At 46.7% G+C, this 16,548-nt stretch overlaps 1 protein-coding gene across 3 annotated transcripts in view; it reads right to left on the bottom strand.

The window, feature by feature from the left end:
* Positions 1-5,430: 5,430 nt before the first annotated feature.
* Positions 5,431-16,548, bottom strand: part of SPMIP5 (sperm microtubule inner protein 5) — a 14,397-nt gene continuing 3,279 nt past the window's right edge. The window contains exons 3-6 of one of the 3 annotated variants that reach the window (XM_006142214.2): positions 15,308-15,526; positions 12,892-13,078; positions 12,325-12,419; positions 5,431-5,630 (exon numbers count right to left, since the gene is read on the bottom strand). In XM_006142214.2, coding sequence (XP_006142276.1) covers positions 5,446-5,630; positions 12,325-12,419; positions 12,892-13,078; positions 15,308-15,526 — 686 coding nt within the window. In that variant the 3' untranslated portion in view covers positions 5,431-5,445. Of the gene's footprint in view, positions 5,631-11,389; positions 11,758-12,324; positions 12,420-12,891; positions 13,079-15,307; positions 15,527-16,548 lie in introns of those variants that run through there. The other 2 variants (XM_006142215.2, XM_006142216.3) reach the window with 2 other exon arrangements.

The raw sequence follows: 16,548 nt of genomic DNA, 5'->3' as shown, positions 1-16,548 counted from the left end.
TATACACTCCAACAAACCACACAATAGATAAAACCATATGAAATTGTCACTTTCACAAGCCAATAAAGTCAAAATACTGGCAATTTCATGTGCTTCATTCTTTTTTATTTATTTAAAAATGTTTTAATTCATGATACAGCACTCACGGGTGTAAGTGTGTGTGTGTGTGTGCGGGGGTGAGCACCCTCCACAGCATCTGGTCATGCTGTGACCCCCTTGCTCCAGTCCTGCAGCCCATTGGATCTTGGGCACTTGTGCCTGCCCAGTGTGCTTCAGGCCAGCGACGGGAATCACAGTTGTCATGTGGGATCAGGCTGGTCTTGAGCCTGATTACCTTTGTGCCATGGGACCAGCCCTCATACGGTCTATTTAAATATGAGAGCACATCACACCCTCACCAGCATGGATTGTCAAATTTTGGGCCAATCTGACAGGTAGAAGTGCTTATCTTTAAATTGTAATTTGCATATATTTTATTATGAATGAGGGTGAATATCTTACTCAGTGTTTGATGGTTATGCTTCTTTCTCTATGACTTGTCCAATATTTTGCTAATCACAGGCATCTTTATGTATTTATATATACATATATATACATATATATCTGTGTGTGTGTATATATATATGTATATAGTTTTTTAAGCTAGTGTGATGTGCGCGGGGGTGATCCCCCTCCACAGCATCTGGTCATGCTGTGACCCCCTTGCTCCAGTCCTGCAGCCCATTGGATCTTGGGCACTTGTGACTGCCCAGTGTGCTTCAGGCCAGCGACGGGAATCACAGTTGTCATGTGGGATCAGGCTGGTCTTGAGCCTGATTACCTTTGTGCCATGGGACCAGCCCTCATACGGTCTATTTAAATATGAGAGCACATCACACCCTCACCAGCATGGATTGTCAAATTTTGGGCCAATCTGACAGGTAGAAGTGCTTATCTTTAAATTGTAATTTGCATATATTTTATTATGAATGAGGGTGAATATCTTACTCAGTGTTTGATGGTTATGCTTCTTTCTCTATGACTTGTCCAATATTTTGCTAATCACAGGCATCTTTATGTATTTATATATACATATATATACATATATATCTGTGTGTGTGTATATATATATGTATATAGTTTTTTAAGCTAGAGTTTTGCTATAGGATGAGACAGAGAGACAGAAAGAGAGAAATCACCTCCCGGGGGGATGGCCATGCCACGATCCCTTCTTCATTCTCCTCTTAGGATCTTGAGCACACATGCACACATGCCTGGCATGAGTTTTAAGCCACTGGGTCCAGCACTCTAACTTGCAGTTGACTGTGTGGGAGTCCAGCGATGTAACCATTATGCCACCTGCTGGTCCTAATCACAGGCATCTTTAAATATAATTTCTAAAGAGTTAATACTAAAATTGGAATGTTCTGCAATATGCAAGTATTTTCTCGATTGATCCTACGCCATGGTAGACATGGAAAGTCAGTAGAAAGGCCTGGGGCAGCTGTCCCTGGGGGCCACATGTGACTTGCCTTGCCCCAGTTCATACCCAGAGGGTTCTGCTGGTGCCATAGCCCCAGAAGCTTCCAACCATTGGAACCCACACCTGGTCAGGGCCAGGTGAGGCAGGCAGGCCCTGGTTTCCAGCTTTCCCTCCTCAGCTAGACAATGGCCTCAGCTTGTGTGTTTTCTCTCTAGGCTGTGTCCAGCCTTGGGGGACCTGGCACCTCCTCAGTATGGGACAGCCTTGACTGTGTCTTTTGTTTTGTTTTGTTGTAGAGGTTTTTTTCCTATAGGGCGTGTGCGCTCGCCACAAAGACAGAGAGAGACGGAGAGACAGAAAGCAAGAAATCACCCCCGGGAAGATGGCCACGCCACAATCCCTTCTCCTCCATTCTCCTCTCAGGATCTTGGGCACACATGCACACATGTCTGGCATGAGTTTAAGCCACTGGGCCACCGGGTCTGGGACTTGAACCGTGGTTGACTACATAGGAGTCCAGTGACATAGCCATTACGCTAACTGTTCTTCCCAGCCTTGCCTGTGTGTATGCAGCCATTCCAGCCCACCTCCTGCCCCCACACAGCCTCCCACTGGCTCCTGGCAGAACTGCCCACTCTCTCCTGGCATCCCTCAGTGAATAAATGGGCTGGTGCCAGGTAGGGAATGTCATTTTTCAGGGCTCAGGGAGTGGTCGTATAGTGTGCACTTGTTGGGCCAGGGTGGGAGGATTCACTGTTCAATTCTTGCCATCCAGAAATGGTTGCGCTTAACAGATTCTGAGAATGGTGGAAGGCTAGCGGTGGCTGGTTCTTGAAAAGCGTTACTTGCCTGTGATTCATCCACGGAGACTTGGAGAATGAGGGTAAAAGCTTTCTCTTCCCTTCACTGGGAGGCCTCTCATCCATATTAGAACTAACTTCTGTATCTTGGGATTTTTGCTTCATTCTCCTTTTTCCTTTTCTTTTTATTTTCTAAATGATTTTTCTTGAAGCCCTGTGGACAGAGCATTTAAAATCTTACCCTGGAGTAATGAGGTAAGTCCTTGTCTGAGACCTGTCAGATGTTTCGGATCTCAGTTAAACTCCGAACTACAGGACAGACATCTTCAGCCCTGGCTGCATATTAGAAATACTCTGAAGCTGGATGAGGCTTATGATATTTTGTAGCTGAAAGATTTTGAAGGCCCTGTGGCTAGTGAAAGGTGATTGGCAGGTTTCTCTCACCGATGCCCCCAGGGTGCTCCCACCCCTGTCTATATTTGGGTTTGAATCCTGGTTTATCCCGAGAAACGCAGCAAGAGCCTCCCTCTTTTCTCACGAGGACTGTGTCTACCACACTGAAAGTCCCCACCTCCAGTTTCTGACAGTCTCACCACGTATCCCTCATGGCAACTGTCATTCCTGTCCCAAATGGCACCTACTGCTGAGGACCAAACCAGGACCTGGACGGCACTGTGCTGGAGCCAGCCAGAACCGTGTATGGCTGTCTTTCATAGCATTAACCTGCCCAGGCACGAACCACGTCATTCCACAAAGATCTTAGACTCCAAGACGCTAACAGGAACAAAGATGTTCACAAGCTCTCGTTGAGAATAAGGCACCTTCATCTTGTCCTCTCAGCCTCTCTAGGGAGGGAAGAAAAAAAATGAATACTTTACAAAGCTATTTCATAAAATGTTATGTTAAATGAACAACAAATTACGTTTTCCTTTACTAGCTTTTAATGCTAATAGTGCCATTTATTCCTGACCTTCAGAAATGTGAGATATTTTAAATGACAGCATAAAAGTGTTCTTGTTTGAAAACCAAGCTACTTTAGGCTGCACGTTAGTACTTCTAAGTACAGCGCGTGCCGGCGTCACTCATGTCAGCGCCCCATTCGTATCTAACTGGTATATATTTCAGTTGACATTTATTGTTCTCCTGCATACGTGTCAAATTCCTTAATGATGACTCTGACAAAGGCATAGCGCTCAGTATATATAAATTACATTTGCTACCATATAATCAGTGTTATCTATTAAAATGCTGTTTGTGACCAATCATGTTCAAAATAAAAACCGAATTGATTTTTCTGTTATTTTAATATTGTGCGGAGCACAGCAAGCCTTTGATTGAATCTTAAACACTTTAATGCTCTATTTTTGTTTGAGGCAGATCAGAAATGGAGTTCGTCCTATTCACAAAGCTAAAACAATTTGGAAAACAACAAAATCAAATTTCAAAAAGCATCTTTATTTTCAAACCAAGAGAATAAATTTGGTAAAGCTACCGTTACAGGGAGCACGGTTGTTAACAGCGACAGCTACACACGCGCCTTTAATTTCTATCCACCCATTTTCATCTAAATTAGATTTTAACTTTAATGCAGGGTATGAAAAGCCTCTACGAGGCCTTTGTTTCTACCTTTTCTCTCAAGCGACTGCAGGCTTTCTCCCAGTTAACGCAAGCTCTGACTTTGTCTCTCTCCTGCTTTGCAGTAGGCTTGGGCTGTATCCTCCGTGTTCTGGGTTCAGCTTCCGAGATCGGGGGTGCCTGCTCAATCCATATGGCTTACACCACCAGTGCCCGGTGCCCACGCCCCTTCTGGATGGAGCCCCAGGTGCTCAAGAGACCCCAGGCACATACTCACTCTCCCCCGAGCTTTGGAGAATCCTGCTCATTCCATTTTAATCCAGAAACACATCTAGATGCTGGCTAGGATAACCCACATGTTTGGTTATTTGTGGCTTAAATCAGGGGTTGGTCAGTTAGGACATGCTTCTACACAGCCACCCAGCTAAAAATGCTTTTCACATTTTGGATGATTTCTTAGACATTCAAAAGATGACTAACGCTTCTTGATACATGAAAGGTATCTGAAATCAAAATGTCAGTGTCTATAAATAAAGTTTTATTGGAACGGAGCCACCCATTCATTTACATATTGTCTATGGTGGCTTTCCAGCTCAAACAGCAGAATTAAGTAGTTGTGTCAGAGACCAAAAAGCCCCTGAAGGCTAGAAGAGTTCCCATCTAGCCCTTTATAGGAAGTTTCCAGCCTCTGGCTTGGAAGAACCTTCGTAATTTGTTCTGTCATAAAGGTTGGCATCTTCAAGGCAGGAGGCCGAGTTAGCAGTCAAGTAAAATGCTGTCTTTGTGACGATAAATCTAACAGGAAAGTCTTTTGGACACACTAGCTAGTAAGTCCACAAAGTCTTCATAAATAGATAATAAAAAAAAAAGGACAAGGGAAACAAAACAGTCCCAAGCATCACAAAGCTGCAGATGTGACAAATATACACATGAATCATGAAATTGTCAGAATATACCCTTAGACAAGGAAGTTGAAAAATACTTCAGATGCTCCCCCAAATGGGGTTGAGCTTAACCAGCTAGAAGTAGTTTTAGGCAAACTGGCATCAGACAAGGAGTATGTACAGCTGGCAACCCGACCCTGGTGCAGAGTCTAGAATTATGGCGAGCAAAGGGGCCTGCAGCCAGACAGAGAGGCTGGAGGGGAGCTGTCCTCGTGTGACCAGGAGAGCGCCCATCACGAATGAGGTCTGAGGGACGTTGGCGGGGTGCCCAGCCCCTGCAGGCCATGGAGCGCCTCTCTGGATAGAGTTCTAGGCTGCTCAGAAGACGTCAGGCATGTCTCTCCCCAAGGCTTTGCAGAATCCTAACAAACTGTGCTTTAATCTAAATATACACATGAGGCTTTTGTGGGGGTTATGATTCTGCCTTTGGGGGACTACGATCATCTTTCCCCTGGGTAGGCTAATGGAATGGTGTCCCCACTCCCGCACCCCAAACCCTTTGCCCACCCCCCTCAGCTGGAAGTCAGAGGCTGGCGAGAGGCACAGAGAGGGACGGAGGCTCTGCCTGCATGGACGTCACCTAACAAGAGCTCACACTTGTGCAGCGCTCACCTAGACCAGGCTCCTGGGGAAACTCTGGTCATTCTGAAGAGAGGTAATTTGCCTAAGGATCCCAGGGGCCTTCCGGGAAAGAAGACACCAAGACCCCAGCTTTTGAAACTCTTGGGTTGTGATGGGGGCTGATGAGAAAGGCCCAAGTACAGTGCAGAGAGATGACATCGTCTCCATCCTTAGAGGAATCTCTTAGCCTTTGTCTTTCTTGCTGCTGTTCAGTTCTCGTGTGTTTAGCTGTAGTCAACAGGAAACAGAGGACCGTGAGTTTCTGCCTGCAAAACACCATGCTAAGCCTTTGTGCATATTATTCCATTGAATCTTCCAAAACAAGAGCACAAGGAAGGTATTTTTATCATTAAATAATGGAAAGCAGGGCTGGCAGGTGGCATAGTGCATTGGACTCCCACATGGCCGACTACAGTTCAAGTCCCAGACCCAATGGCTTGAAACTCACATCTGGTGTGTGTGCCCAAAATCCCAGGAGGAGAACGGAGGAAAAGGGATTGCAGCCTGACCATCTCCCCTGGAGCGTGATTTCTTGCTCTCTCTCTGTCTCCCTCTGTATCTCTGGTGAGCGTATAAGCCCCATAGCAAAACTGTCTCTCTAAAAATAAATAAGTAAAAGAAAGTGGAGGTTTGGAGCAGCGAGTTTCTTGCTCGGGATCACTCAGCAGGAGCGTGGGACAAACAGGGACGAGGACTCATTGCCCAGTTTGCGACATCCTAGCCCTCCTTATCCTGTTTATCGTACTTCCTGCTCCTCTCGTTTAGCCCTTCACCTGTTTTCTTTCTGAATCTATGCCACGTTGAAACCACACCTCATTTAGAAGTACTGTTGGGCCAGCAGGTGGCGCGGTGGTTAAGGCCCTGGACTCCCACATGGTTGACCATGGTTTAAGTCCCAGACCTGGCAGCTTGCTTTCTCACTTTCCTTCTCTCTCTTGCTCTGTCTCTTTCTGGCAAAATAATAATAATAATAATTAATAAAATAGTTAAAGAAAAAAAGTAGTTCATGTTACTGTCTCTGTGGCCTCAGAGAAGACTCACAGAAAGGTTTAGGGTACAGATGCAGGCCTCAGACTGCCCAGTGTAACCCGGAGCAAATTACTCACTTGTTACATGCCTCAGTTTGTAAAATGAAAATATTTATAGTAACTTTATCTCAGGCTTATGACCTGGTGGTCAAGGGAGCAGATCATCCTACAGAGCTGGCCATGTAGTTCAACTTCTGGCCTGGGCAGCTTAAACGTGTCAGGTGCATGTGTGTCCCCAGATCCTGACAGGGCAGAGAAATGGAAGAGAAGGAACTGAAGCACGACCACACCCCATTTGAGGGGCAGGGTGCTTTCTTCCTCTGTCTTTGTCTGGTGAAGACATGTGCCCTCTAGCGGGGAGAGCTATTCCCATGAAACCGCTTAGGCGCAAGTGCTCACTGGCCGCTACTGTGGTGCCCTCACTGACCGCTGCTCCTACCTGTTCCGCCTGCCGCACGTGGTGCGATCCCGGGAAGAAAAATACAGTGGTAACCAGAGGACTCCTTTAGGGGCAGGAGCTCTGGGTTCTGAACCCTGCGCTGTCAATAACTCGCTGTGCTGCCATAGCCATGTCAGCTCCGGCACTTTCCCAGGGCTCCTTATCCCGGTGTTAACTGAGAGTAACAATATTTACTGAGTCGCGTGGGCCGGGCTTACCTGCCTAGTCTTGTCGTCTTCATACCCGTGCTACTGGGCAGATTCTTTCATGATCTTCATTTTACAAAGTAGGAATGTGGGGCCAGCAGGGGGCGTGGTGATTAACTTGCTGGACCCCACATGGCCAATCACAGTTCGAGTCTCAGACCCGGCGGCTTCTTTCTCATTTTCCTTCTCTCTCTTTGTCTCTCTTTCTCTATGTCTCTCTCTGGCAAGCACACATGCCCTAAAGCAAATCGAAAGATAATAATAATAAGTAAAATTAAATAAATAATTCTTTTTAAACAAAAAAAATAGTAGGAATAGAATGCTCAGAGAGGTTAAGGGAAGCATCCAGAGTCACGCAGTTGAAGAACAGCTAAGTTGAGATAAGAACCCAGGGAGTCTGGCTCCTGGCCACACACGTCACAGCTGGGTGAAAGCCGTGACTGAGCTCTTCAAAGCCAGCTGGTCACCACGCTGTGGGATAGGGAATGGGGACAGAGAACCCTGGCATCTCCCCCCAGTGCCAGCCTCCGGCGGTCTGTCAATTCTTGCAGAGAGAGAAAGTCTTCTAAGGAGCACTTTAATTGCCAGGGAAGTCAAACTTGCCCGACCCAGGGCCTAATTGGCCCAGGGAATTTTGTCTTATCAGGTAATAGAATTGTTTTTAGTAGCAAGAATGAGCTCATTAAGGATGCAGCCTGTACTAATAATGATAATTACGGCTGAGCGGGAAAATCACCTCTCCACTCCTCCACCCCCGACAGGCAGTGCTCGAAAAATTATAGGCTAGGAAGAAATAGAAAGGATAAAGATTAAAGAAAAGAATTGCAATACGGAACTGCTTAAACAAAAGGAGTTAGAGATTTGCACGGTGAACCTGGTCATCTTAATCCTAAAGTTGTAGAAGAATTAGATACTACTAAAGATGGTTTGAATTGTGTTTCTTCAATTTTGTTACTGCTGTCACTGGGCTGTGTTTTTTTGGAGGGGGATTTGGTTTTTCAGATCAAGCCATGCTTAAAAAGCTACTGCAAAATGAATTATTTGGGGGGGGGGGAGTTTTTGCTATAAGGTGCGTGCGCTTGCCAGACAGACAGAGAGAGACAGAAAGCGAGAAATCACCCCCGCAGCGGGGATGGCCACACCGCAATCCCTTCTCCATTCTCCTCTTGGCACACGTGCCCGGAGTGAGTTTTAAGCCACTGGGTCCAGGACGCGAACAGCAGTCGACTACGTGGGAGTCCAGCGACACAGCCCTTACGCTAACTGCTGGTCCCCAAGATGAATTTTTAAATGACTTAACTATGGATGCATGATAAGATCCCATGGATGAGAGTAAGATGAGTCGTTTCAGTCCTGGTGCCTCCTTAATTTCATGGGCAGAGACCCCCATAACCAAGCAGCCATTTCTAAAAACATTGTGGTTTGGGGAGGAGGGACAGACAACATGCCCTCCATACTCCTTAGTCCTGAGGGGCTAGCAGGAGACTAGCAGACCGGGCCACACTGCCTGGGGCAGGTAGGAGAGCTATCCTCTGGTTTCCTTTCTGAGATTGTGGGGTCACTCCTCTACGGCTTTTAAAAAGCTGGGGAAAAAAATCTCAACTACACACCAAGCTGTGCTCCAGCCCTTTGAAGACAAAGCCCGCTACCTTCTATTAGATGTGGCTCTTTTCCTTCAAACATACCATTTCTATAATATTAAAATATCTTAGAGCCAGGGCCAGCAGCTGGTGTAGTGGTTAAGGTGCTAGACCCCCACATGGCCGACCATGGTTTGAGTCTTGGACCTGGAGGCCTGAAAATCATACGTGGCTTGTGTGCATGTGTGCCCTAAATCCAGAGAGGAGGAGGGATTACAACATGGCCTTCCCCACTGGGGGATGATTTCCCTCTCTGAATCTCTGTCTCTCTCCTTTCTGGTAAGTACATGTGCCCTTTGACAAAAACCTAAAAAAAAAAAAAAAAAAGAAAGAAAGAAACAAAAAATAAAACAAACTTTGAGTGGATTCAAATAAGGTTTTTTGTTTTTTGTTTTAAGAGAGATTTTTGCTATAAGGCACATGTGTTTGCCAGAGAGACAGAAAGTGAGAAATCGTCCCCCCCCATTTCGGGGTGGATGGACACATCGCAATCCCTTCTCATCTCCTCTCAGTATTTTGGGCATGCAGACACACACACATCTGGCATGAGGTTAAAGCCACCGGGGCGGGGGGTGGGGGGAGGTTCGGGACTTGAATTGCAGTTGACTGTGTGGGAGTCCAGTGATGTAACCATTACATCATCTGCTGGTCCCAAATAAGATTTTTTTTAAAAAAATAACATTTCCCCTTGATTATACAAGCAATATCTATTGGCTGTGGGAAATTGGAAACAACACAAAAGAAAATAAAAACTACCAATAGAACCATCACCCAAATGGTCACTATTATTATGGGTCAGTGTTTGCCCCTTTTTTTAAGCAGACAAAGAAAAATAGGATTAGTCTGTGTGTGAGAGATTCTCATAGGTTTGCTGCTGTCGACATTTTTTCTTGAATTTATTTACTTATTTACTTTTTATATAACATTTAATCACATATATCTTTACAGTGTATAACATTTCTTTTTCCAGTATAATTACCATGCATATCAGATAAGACAAAGACATTACTATCCATATCATCATTGCAGCTGTTGAAGTTTTATGACCTGCCATTTTCATATGTTTTCTTCCATCACATAATTTTTTAAAGAATTATTTATTTAATTCCATTTATTATTATTATTATCATTATTATTTTATTTTCACAAGAGACAGAGAGAGAGAAAGGGAAAATGAGAAAGCAAGCCTCCAGGTACAGGACTCGAACTGCAGTTGGCCATGTGGGAGTCCAACACCTTAACCACCACGCCACCTGCCAGCCCCCATCACAACATTTTCAAATAATGGGATGTACTATAACCTAAATCCTTCAGAAATGGGACTGCTTTGTATGATAGTCCTCCTTTACACACTACTTGGTTGTTTTTTTCAACAAGGGTTCTTAGCCATTTCTGTGCCTGAGACCTGGTTGCCATCTGCAACCCATGGGCCCCTTAGAAGAACATCCATTTTATAAAGTAAGATTTATGAGGTTACAAAGGAAACTATTACATGTTGAAATAATATCAAAAAGAGCAAATTTATAAACTAGCCATAGTTTTCTTTATTCCTATATGGAGTAGCAATTTGTTAGAACGTAGACATACAGCTTTAAGAACAACTATGATTACATGGTGGTGATGACCTTATTTCAAGCTGTCTGCAAAAAGTGTCACGTGCTATGGAAATACCTGTGATTTCTATCTGTCTAAGGTGATAGGATGCCTATTGCTTTTGCTTACGTTCATCAAAGTAGGAAATACTGAATTTCATTTGGAGGTTTTTGAAAACAAAGAGGTAAACTTTCTCTCAGAGTTCTCCAACCTCCTGATTTCCAAGTGGAAACTTAGGAGCCCTGGTAAAACTCTTCCCTTGGGGGAAACTCCCAGGGATAGCTTGCTCCATCTTTTTGAGCTTTCTTCCCCCTGGGAGCTGCATTTGATTTCTTCTGAGCGGTGGCGGCTACCCAGTGAGGGGCCAGGGAGTGCTATCAGTGGCAAGATATACCCCGGTGTGATGGGTCGAACTGTGTCCTGCATAAAGACAGGAGTCCTAGTCCTCAGTGTCTCAGAATGTCACTCACTTGGAAACAGGGTCCATGTCTCTGTAACGAATCACTACGAGGTCATACTGCACTCTGGGGTAGGGGAAGGGCTTCCTAATCCAGTCTGACTGATGTCCTTGTACATAGATGGCCACGTGAAGACAGAGACACACGGAGAAGACAGTGATGAAGACTGGAGTTACGAAGCAAGGAATACTAAAGCTGCCATAGGCCAGGAAGACGCAAGGAGGTTTCTCTTACAGGCTTCAGAGCTAGCCTGGCCTGATCACACCCCCATTTTGGACGTCTAGCCTCCAGCACTGTGAGACAATGAACCTCTGTTGTCCAGGCACCCAGTTTGGGGTACTAGGTTACGGCAGCCCTAGCAGACTCACAATGCTGGTGTCTGCCAACTGGATCCTTCTGGGCATGAGGATTGTGCATAGCAGGACTAGGGTGGGCATGGTCTCCATGTCATTGTTGGGGGCATGTCATGCCATGACGTAGACTGCATGACAGGGACTGACTGGTTGGAGAGCCGGCCGAGGGCTTCATGTAGGGATCAGTGTGGCTGCACAATGTCACCTTGGGGGTTAGGAAGAGATGGCCCCACTTGGCTTTCTCAAGGCTGACATAAAATGGGGGGGAAGAACACAAAAGCCTTCAGCTTGCTGAGAAGTGTCCTCTTTATTCCCACATGACAACATAAGATTTAGCATTAACGACATGCTATTGTCAACCACTATAGGGTGTAGGCGGCAGTTAAAGACTTTCTGTTAATAGATTTCCTGATTGCCCGTGGTGTGACAGTGGGACTGATGCTGACGTAAGAATCCCGCGAGGCCCTCCTCTCCTTAGGAGACTTGACATCGCTAGCCTTCTGCATGCGTGGCTGAGGACAGTGGCTCCAGATAAATTTTCCCACTGCCTGCCATATGTGGCCACTGAGCACAAGCACACATCACTGGAGCTCTGGGGTCCTCTCTCAGGGGTCTGGCAAGGACAGGACAGGTTCTACCTGGGAGAGAAACCATCCACATGAGCTGCAGGCCCCGCTCAGCAGAGAGGCTACTGCACGCATTTCATCTCCTTTTCAAAAATAGTAGGGAGTAAGCCAGCAGATGGTGTGACGGTTACGTCCTTGGACTCCCACATGGCTGACCACAGTTCAAGTCCTGGATCCAGTGGCTTGAAAATCACGCTGGGCGCATGTGCGTGTGTGCCCAAGATCCCAGAAGGATAACGGAGGAGAAGGGATTGGTGGATGTCCATCCCCACTGAGGGGGGATTTCTCACTTTGCTTCTGTTTCTCCCCCCCCCCCCCCCCAGCAAGCCCTAGACCAAAAACCTCTTTACAAAGAAAACATGGTGGGCTGGCAGGTGGCATGATGGTTAAGGGCACTGGACACTGGATTCCCACGTGATCGACTGTGGTTTGAATCCTGGACCTGGCAGCTTGCTTTCTCACGTTCGCTCTCTCTCTCTCACTCTGTCCCTCTCTAGTCAAATTAAAATAAATAAATAAAAATAATAAAGTTAAATAATTCTTTTAAAAAAATAGAAGGAAGAAAGAATCCTCCCTTACCTGGGACAGAGAAATCCGGGTATCTGGGCAGCAGCTCTCTGCGCTGTGCTTTCGGAGAAGGAGTGGGAGGTTGTGTGAGGCTAACCCCGTACATTCTAAGGAGGAACACAGTCTTAGAATTACTCCTTTTATTAACAATAAAGATACAAATAATGCAAACTATGTAGGCTTTATTTCTAATCCTTATTCTTTATCTTAACAGTAAGGGTTATAATCCCTCTTACAGAAAACTGAGGCCATACAAGCTACCATGCGGAGTGCCCTGGTGTCCCCTTTCATGGCCTTCCCTCATCTCCCTGGCTGCTGCCAGGACAGGCGACCCCACGGGCTTTATACCTCCCCCTTCCAAACCAGCAAAGACCTCAGGCAGTGATGCTGGGGCATGCTGAGCAGAGGTGAGGGGTGGAGGGCGGCCTGTGGGGAAGGCCTTGCAGTTACCAACAAGGACTTCTGTCAAGTGAAGCAGACGCGAAAACAGCCCGCGCGTGGGACAGGGTGCTGGTGAACGCTGCCCAAGTCTGCGCCTTTTGGTTTTGCAGCCTGAGGTCAGGACCAAGCTACACTTACTCCTCATAGGGCTTCAGGCGTGCTCGCTTGGCTCGCTCCACGATGTCCAGGAAGTCCTTGTAGCAGTTTCTAGCCATAACAGTGTACCTCATGGCACAGCCCAACTCGGTGACTTTGGCTCTTGGCACGTAGCCTGCCCAGCCAGGGATCGGGGGCTCCGTGAGGGGTTTCTTCACGTATTTGCATTCTGTAAAAGGCCACGCGCTTCCTGGGGGCTTTGGAAAGCCATGCAGTGGGCAGTGCTCTCAACCTCAGTGCACCCCAACTGCTGCCCCAGGCGACGCCCCAGGCCTATAAACTCACTAAGGGCATGGACTGGTTGATTCTCTGTACCAGGCAACGTGGTAGGGCTTGACAAACAGTATCTCATTTAATTCACTCACACACCAGAAGGGGCGGGTGACGCTGTTCCCTCTGTATGGAGAAGAGTGAGCCCTTCAAGGTGTGCGACACGGCCAAGGTCACACGGGCAGGGAGTGCTAGCTCCAGGCTCCAAACCCAGCACTGCCTGACTCCCAAGTGTTTGCTCTTCAAGGATCTCAAATTAGGGACCCGCAGATGACAACGCAGTTAAGGCATTGGACTCTCACATGGTGGCTGCGGCCTGAGTTCCTGACCTGGTAGCTTGAAACTCATGTGAGGTGTGTGTGTGTGTGTGTGTGTGTGTGTGTGTGTGTGTATCCCACATCCTGAGAAGAGAGGGAACTAGAAGGAACTGTGGCATGGCCATCCCCTCTGGGTGGGAGTAGCAATTTCTCACTTTCTCTGTCTCTCTGAGGAGGAGCACAAGTGCCCTGTAGCAAAAATCTCTCCAAACAAAAGATCTCAGATGAATCAAAAAGCTTCAGACAGCCCTCTGTGACAATCTGCATGAGGCCAGAAGAGAAGAGAGGCATTCAAGTTAGGAGAAGGCATCCCACACTCAGCACCCGGCCTGCCCTCAGCCTCAGGCCGTGGCTGACTCTGGGGGCTGGGTGACCTTGGGTAAGTTTCCCTGCCCCAACTTCCTCCAGTTGCTATGAACCAAATGAGGCCACTGGGTCTCAGAACGGCAGAGCTGGAAGGTACCCTCAGGAGCATCTGCTTCCCAAATGAAGAAACAGGAGCCCAGAGAAGGGAAGCAAGCTGCCCCAAGTTACACAGCAAGTAGTCCCAGGCCTCACCTCCGCTAGATCCCCAATTCTTATGCAAATAGTCTTTAGAGTGCTTAGAAAAATGTAAAGCCCAGAAAACATGAAACTCACGTGGGGCATGTGTGCGTGCGTGCCAAAGTCCCTAGAGGAGAATGGAGGAGAAGAGATTGCGGAGTCACCAACCCTAGGGTGAGGAGGGGTTGATTTCTCATTTCCTGTCTCTCTTTTCCAGCGAGTGCACATGCCCTACGGCTAAAATCTCTGAAAAATAAATAAATAAATAAAAGATCTATGTCGGATGGCTGTGATTATTAACATCACACAGACATGTCGTCAGCGCTAGCTGTTCTTGTTTCCTGTGAAACCCCTTCCACTCAGGGTACCTGGGGGAGCTGATTCAAACCCAGGTCTGACTTCAGAGTCCATGCTCTGACTTCAGCCACGTGACGCTAGTTTTCAAAGCCTCACTTCTCCGAGATATCGCTGAAATGGGGATAACAGTCTCGACCTCACAGGGTTGTGAGGGGTTAGGGAAATCACAGTGCCCAGCAGAGAGAATGCAACTGAACAAGCCAGCTGCAGATCCAGATGCGGACGCCTGAAATATGCTGGGACTTGCCTAGGGGTCTCAATTCTCAGACCACAGCCTCTTCCTAACCAGCACTGTGTCCCTCTGCCCTAGAAATGTATTTTCCATGTTTTAAGAAACCTAGCTGGGGTCAGCAGGTGCCATGGCATTTAAGCCGCTGGATCTCACATAGCTGAGTCCAGGTTCAAGTCCCAGAACTGGCAGCTTGAGAAACACGAGGCATGTATGTTTGTGTCCCCAAAATCCCAAGAGGAGAATGGAAGAGAAGGAATTGAGGCATGGCAGTACCATGAAGGGGTGTGTATGTGTGTGGAGGGGGTGATTTCTCACTTTTCCTGTCTCTCTGGCAAGTGCATGCACCCTAGGGCAAAAATTAAAAAGAAGAAGAAAGAGAGAAAAGAAAAAAGAAAAGAAAAGGAAAGGAAAGGAATAAAAAGGAAAGGAAAGGAAAAGAAAGGAAAAGAAAAGAAAAGAAAAGAAAAAAAGAAGAAAAGAGAAAAAGAAAAGAAAAGAAAAGAGAAAAGAAAAAAAGAAAAAAAAAGAAAAGAAAGAAAAAAAGAAACCGAGCCTTTCCATTTTGCACCGACTCCTGGGGCTTTGGAACTATGTGGGCTTCTATGCTCTTGGCAGCTCAGGGGCCTGCTAGGATCTGTGCTGGGGACCAGGGACGAGGGGAAGCTTGGGGAGCAGGTACCCAGACTCATGGGGTGGTACTTCTTTAAGTACTGGTACAGGATCCGCAGGAGCTTCTCCTGGGAGCAGATGGGCTTCAGCTTGGGGGCGGCAGCCACCGCGCGGCGTAATTCCTCCTGCTGCTCTTTGTATCGCTGCGTGCTCCGCTGGAAGATCCCCACGCAGCGGTCCATGTTATCCTCGCCGGAGGTTCCCTGGCAGCTAAGGTACGGCACGAAGCCTGCAAGAGCCGATGAAATCGAGCCTTGAGCACGGCAGCCCAGCAAGGAATGGAGAACTTGCCTGAACTCCCCAGAAGTTTGGCCCACCAGTTGGCATTTCTTCCTCGGCCAACACACTGCCTTTTTCCAAATGCCATTAATACAAGCAGTGCTGTTGTTTCCACCGGCCCTCCCAAGGCCGCACAAAATGACCTTGGAGCTGGAGAGGGAAGGCCCATTTCAACAAAGGCGATGACAGTAATATTCTTTGATAGCAAAGCCCCTGATGTCAGCCTGAATGGCAAATGGGGAAAGCGTTTAATGGGCCAAAATGATAGTCTGAGGAGTAATTGAAATTATTCATCGTTTTAGAGAGAAAGCTTATTTTCCTTGACACTTCCCAAATGCAATTTGGGATCTTTCTTGCTGGACCACGGGGAAATTGCAGGCTTATTAAAAGCAGAGACCTATTACACAAAAAGGTAAATTCATTATCTGTAAGACCCACCCCTAGAACAATTTTTCACCATCTCCTACAAAATAACATATAATCATTACAATTAGTACGGGTAAAATACAACTATTTATTTAAACTGGATGGTGAATCCTAAGTACTGTAATATTGTCACCATAAAATGATTTTTTTTCCCCTTCCAGGATAAATGAGGAAAACTGGTTAAGAACTTGGTCTTAAAGTGTACAATGAATAAATAAATACCTCTCATTTTTGCCTTTTTCCCCAGGTGAAGAAAATCTGACTTTGGAGTTGAGAGCAGTGGTCACTGCCTTGGCCCTCTAGTACGCCACCTCTGGAAGAATCTAAGTACTACACTGATCTTGACCACCTTGGAAGTCCACCTGCCATCCAGTCCCCAACCCTTGGGCAATTAAAAGATACCCTCAAGTCATGGGAAAGACCATAGAAACCCAAGGGTCTTGGCACAGTGGCTTCCCTGTCCTCAAGACCTACTCTGATCTGCATAGGTTTTAGAGAAATGTACACACACACACACACACACACACACACACACGAATACAATAT

Source organism: Tupaia chinensis, unplaced genomic scaffold (genome assembly GCF_000334495.1).
Source record: "Tupaia chinensis unplaced genomic scaffold, TupChi_1.0 Scaffold000069_1, whole genome shotgun sequence".
NCBI lineage: Eukaryota > Metazoa > Chordata > Mammalia > Scandentia > Tupaiidae > Tupaia > Tupaia belangeri.
This window is presented reverse-complemented; position numbering and strand designations above follow the sequence as displayed.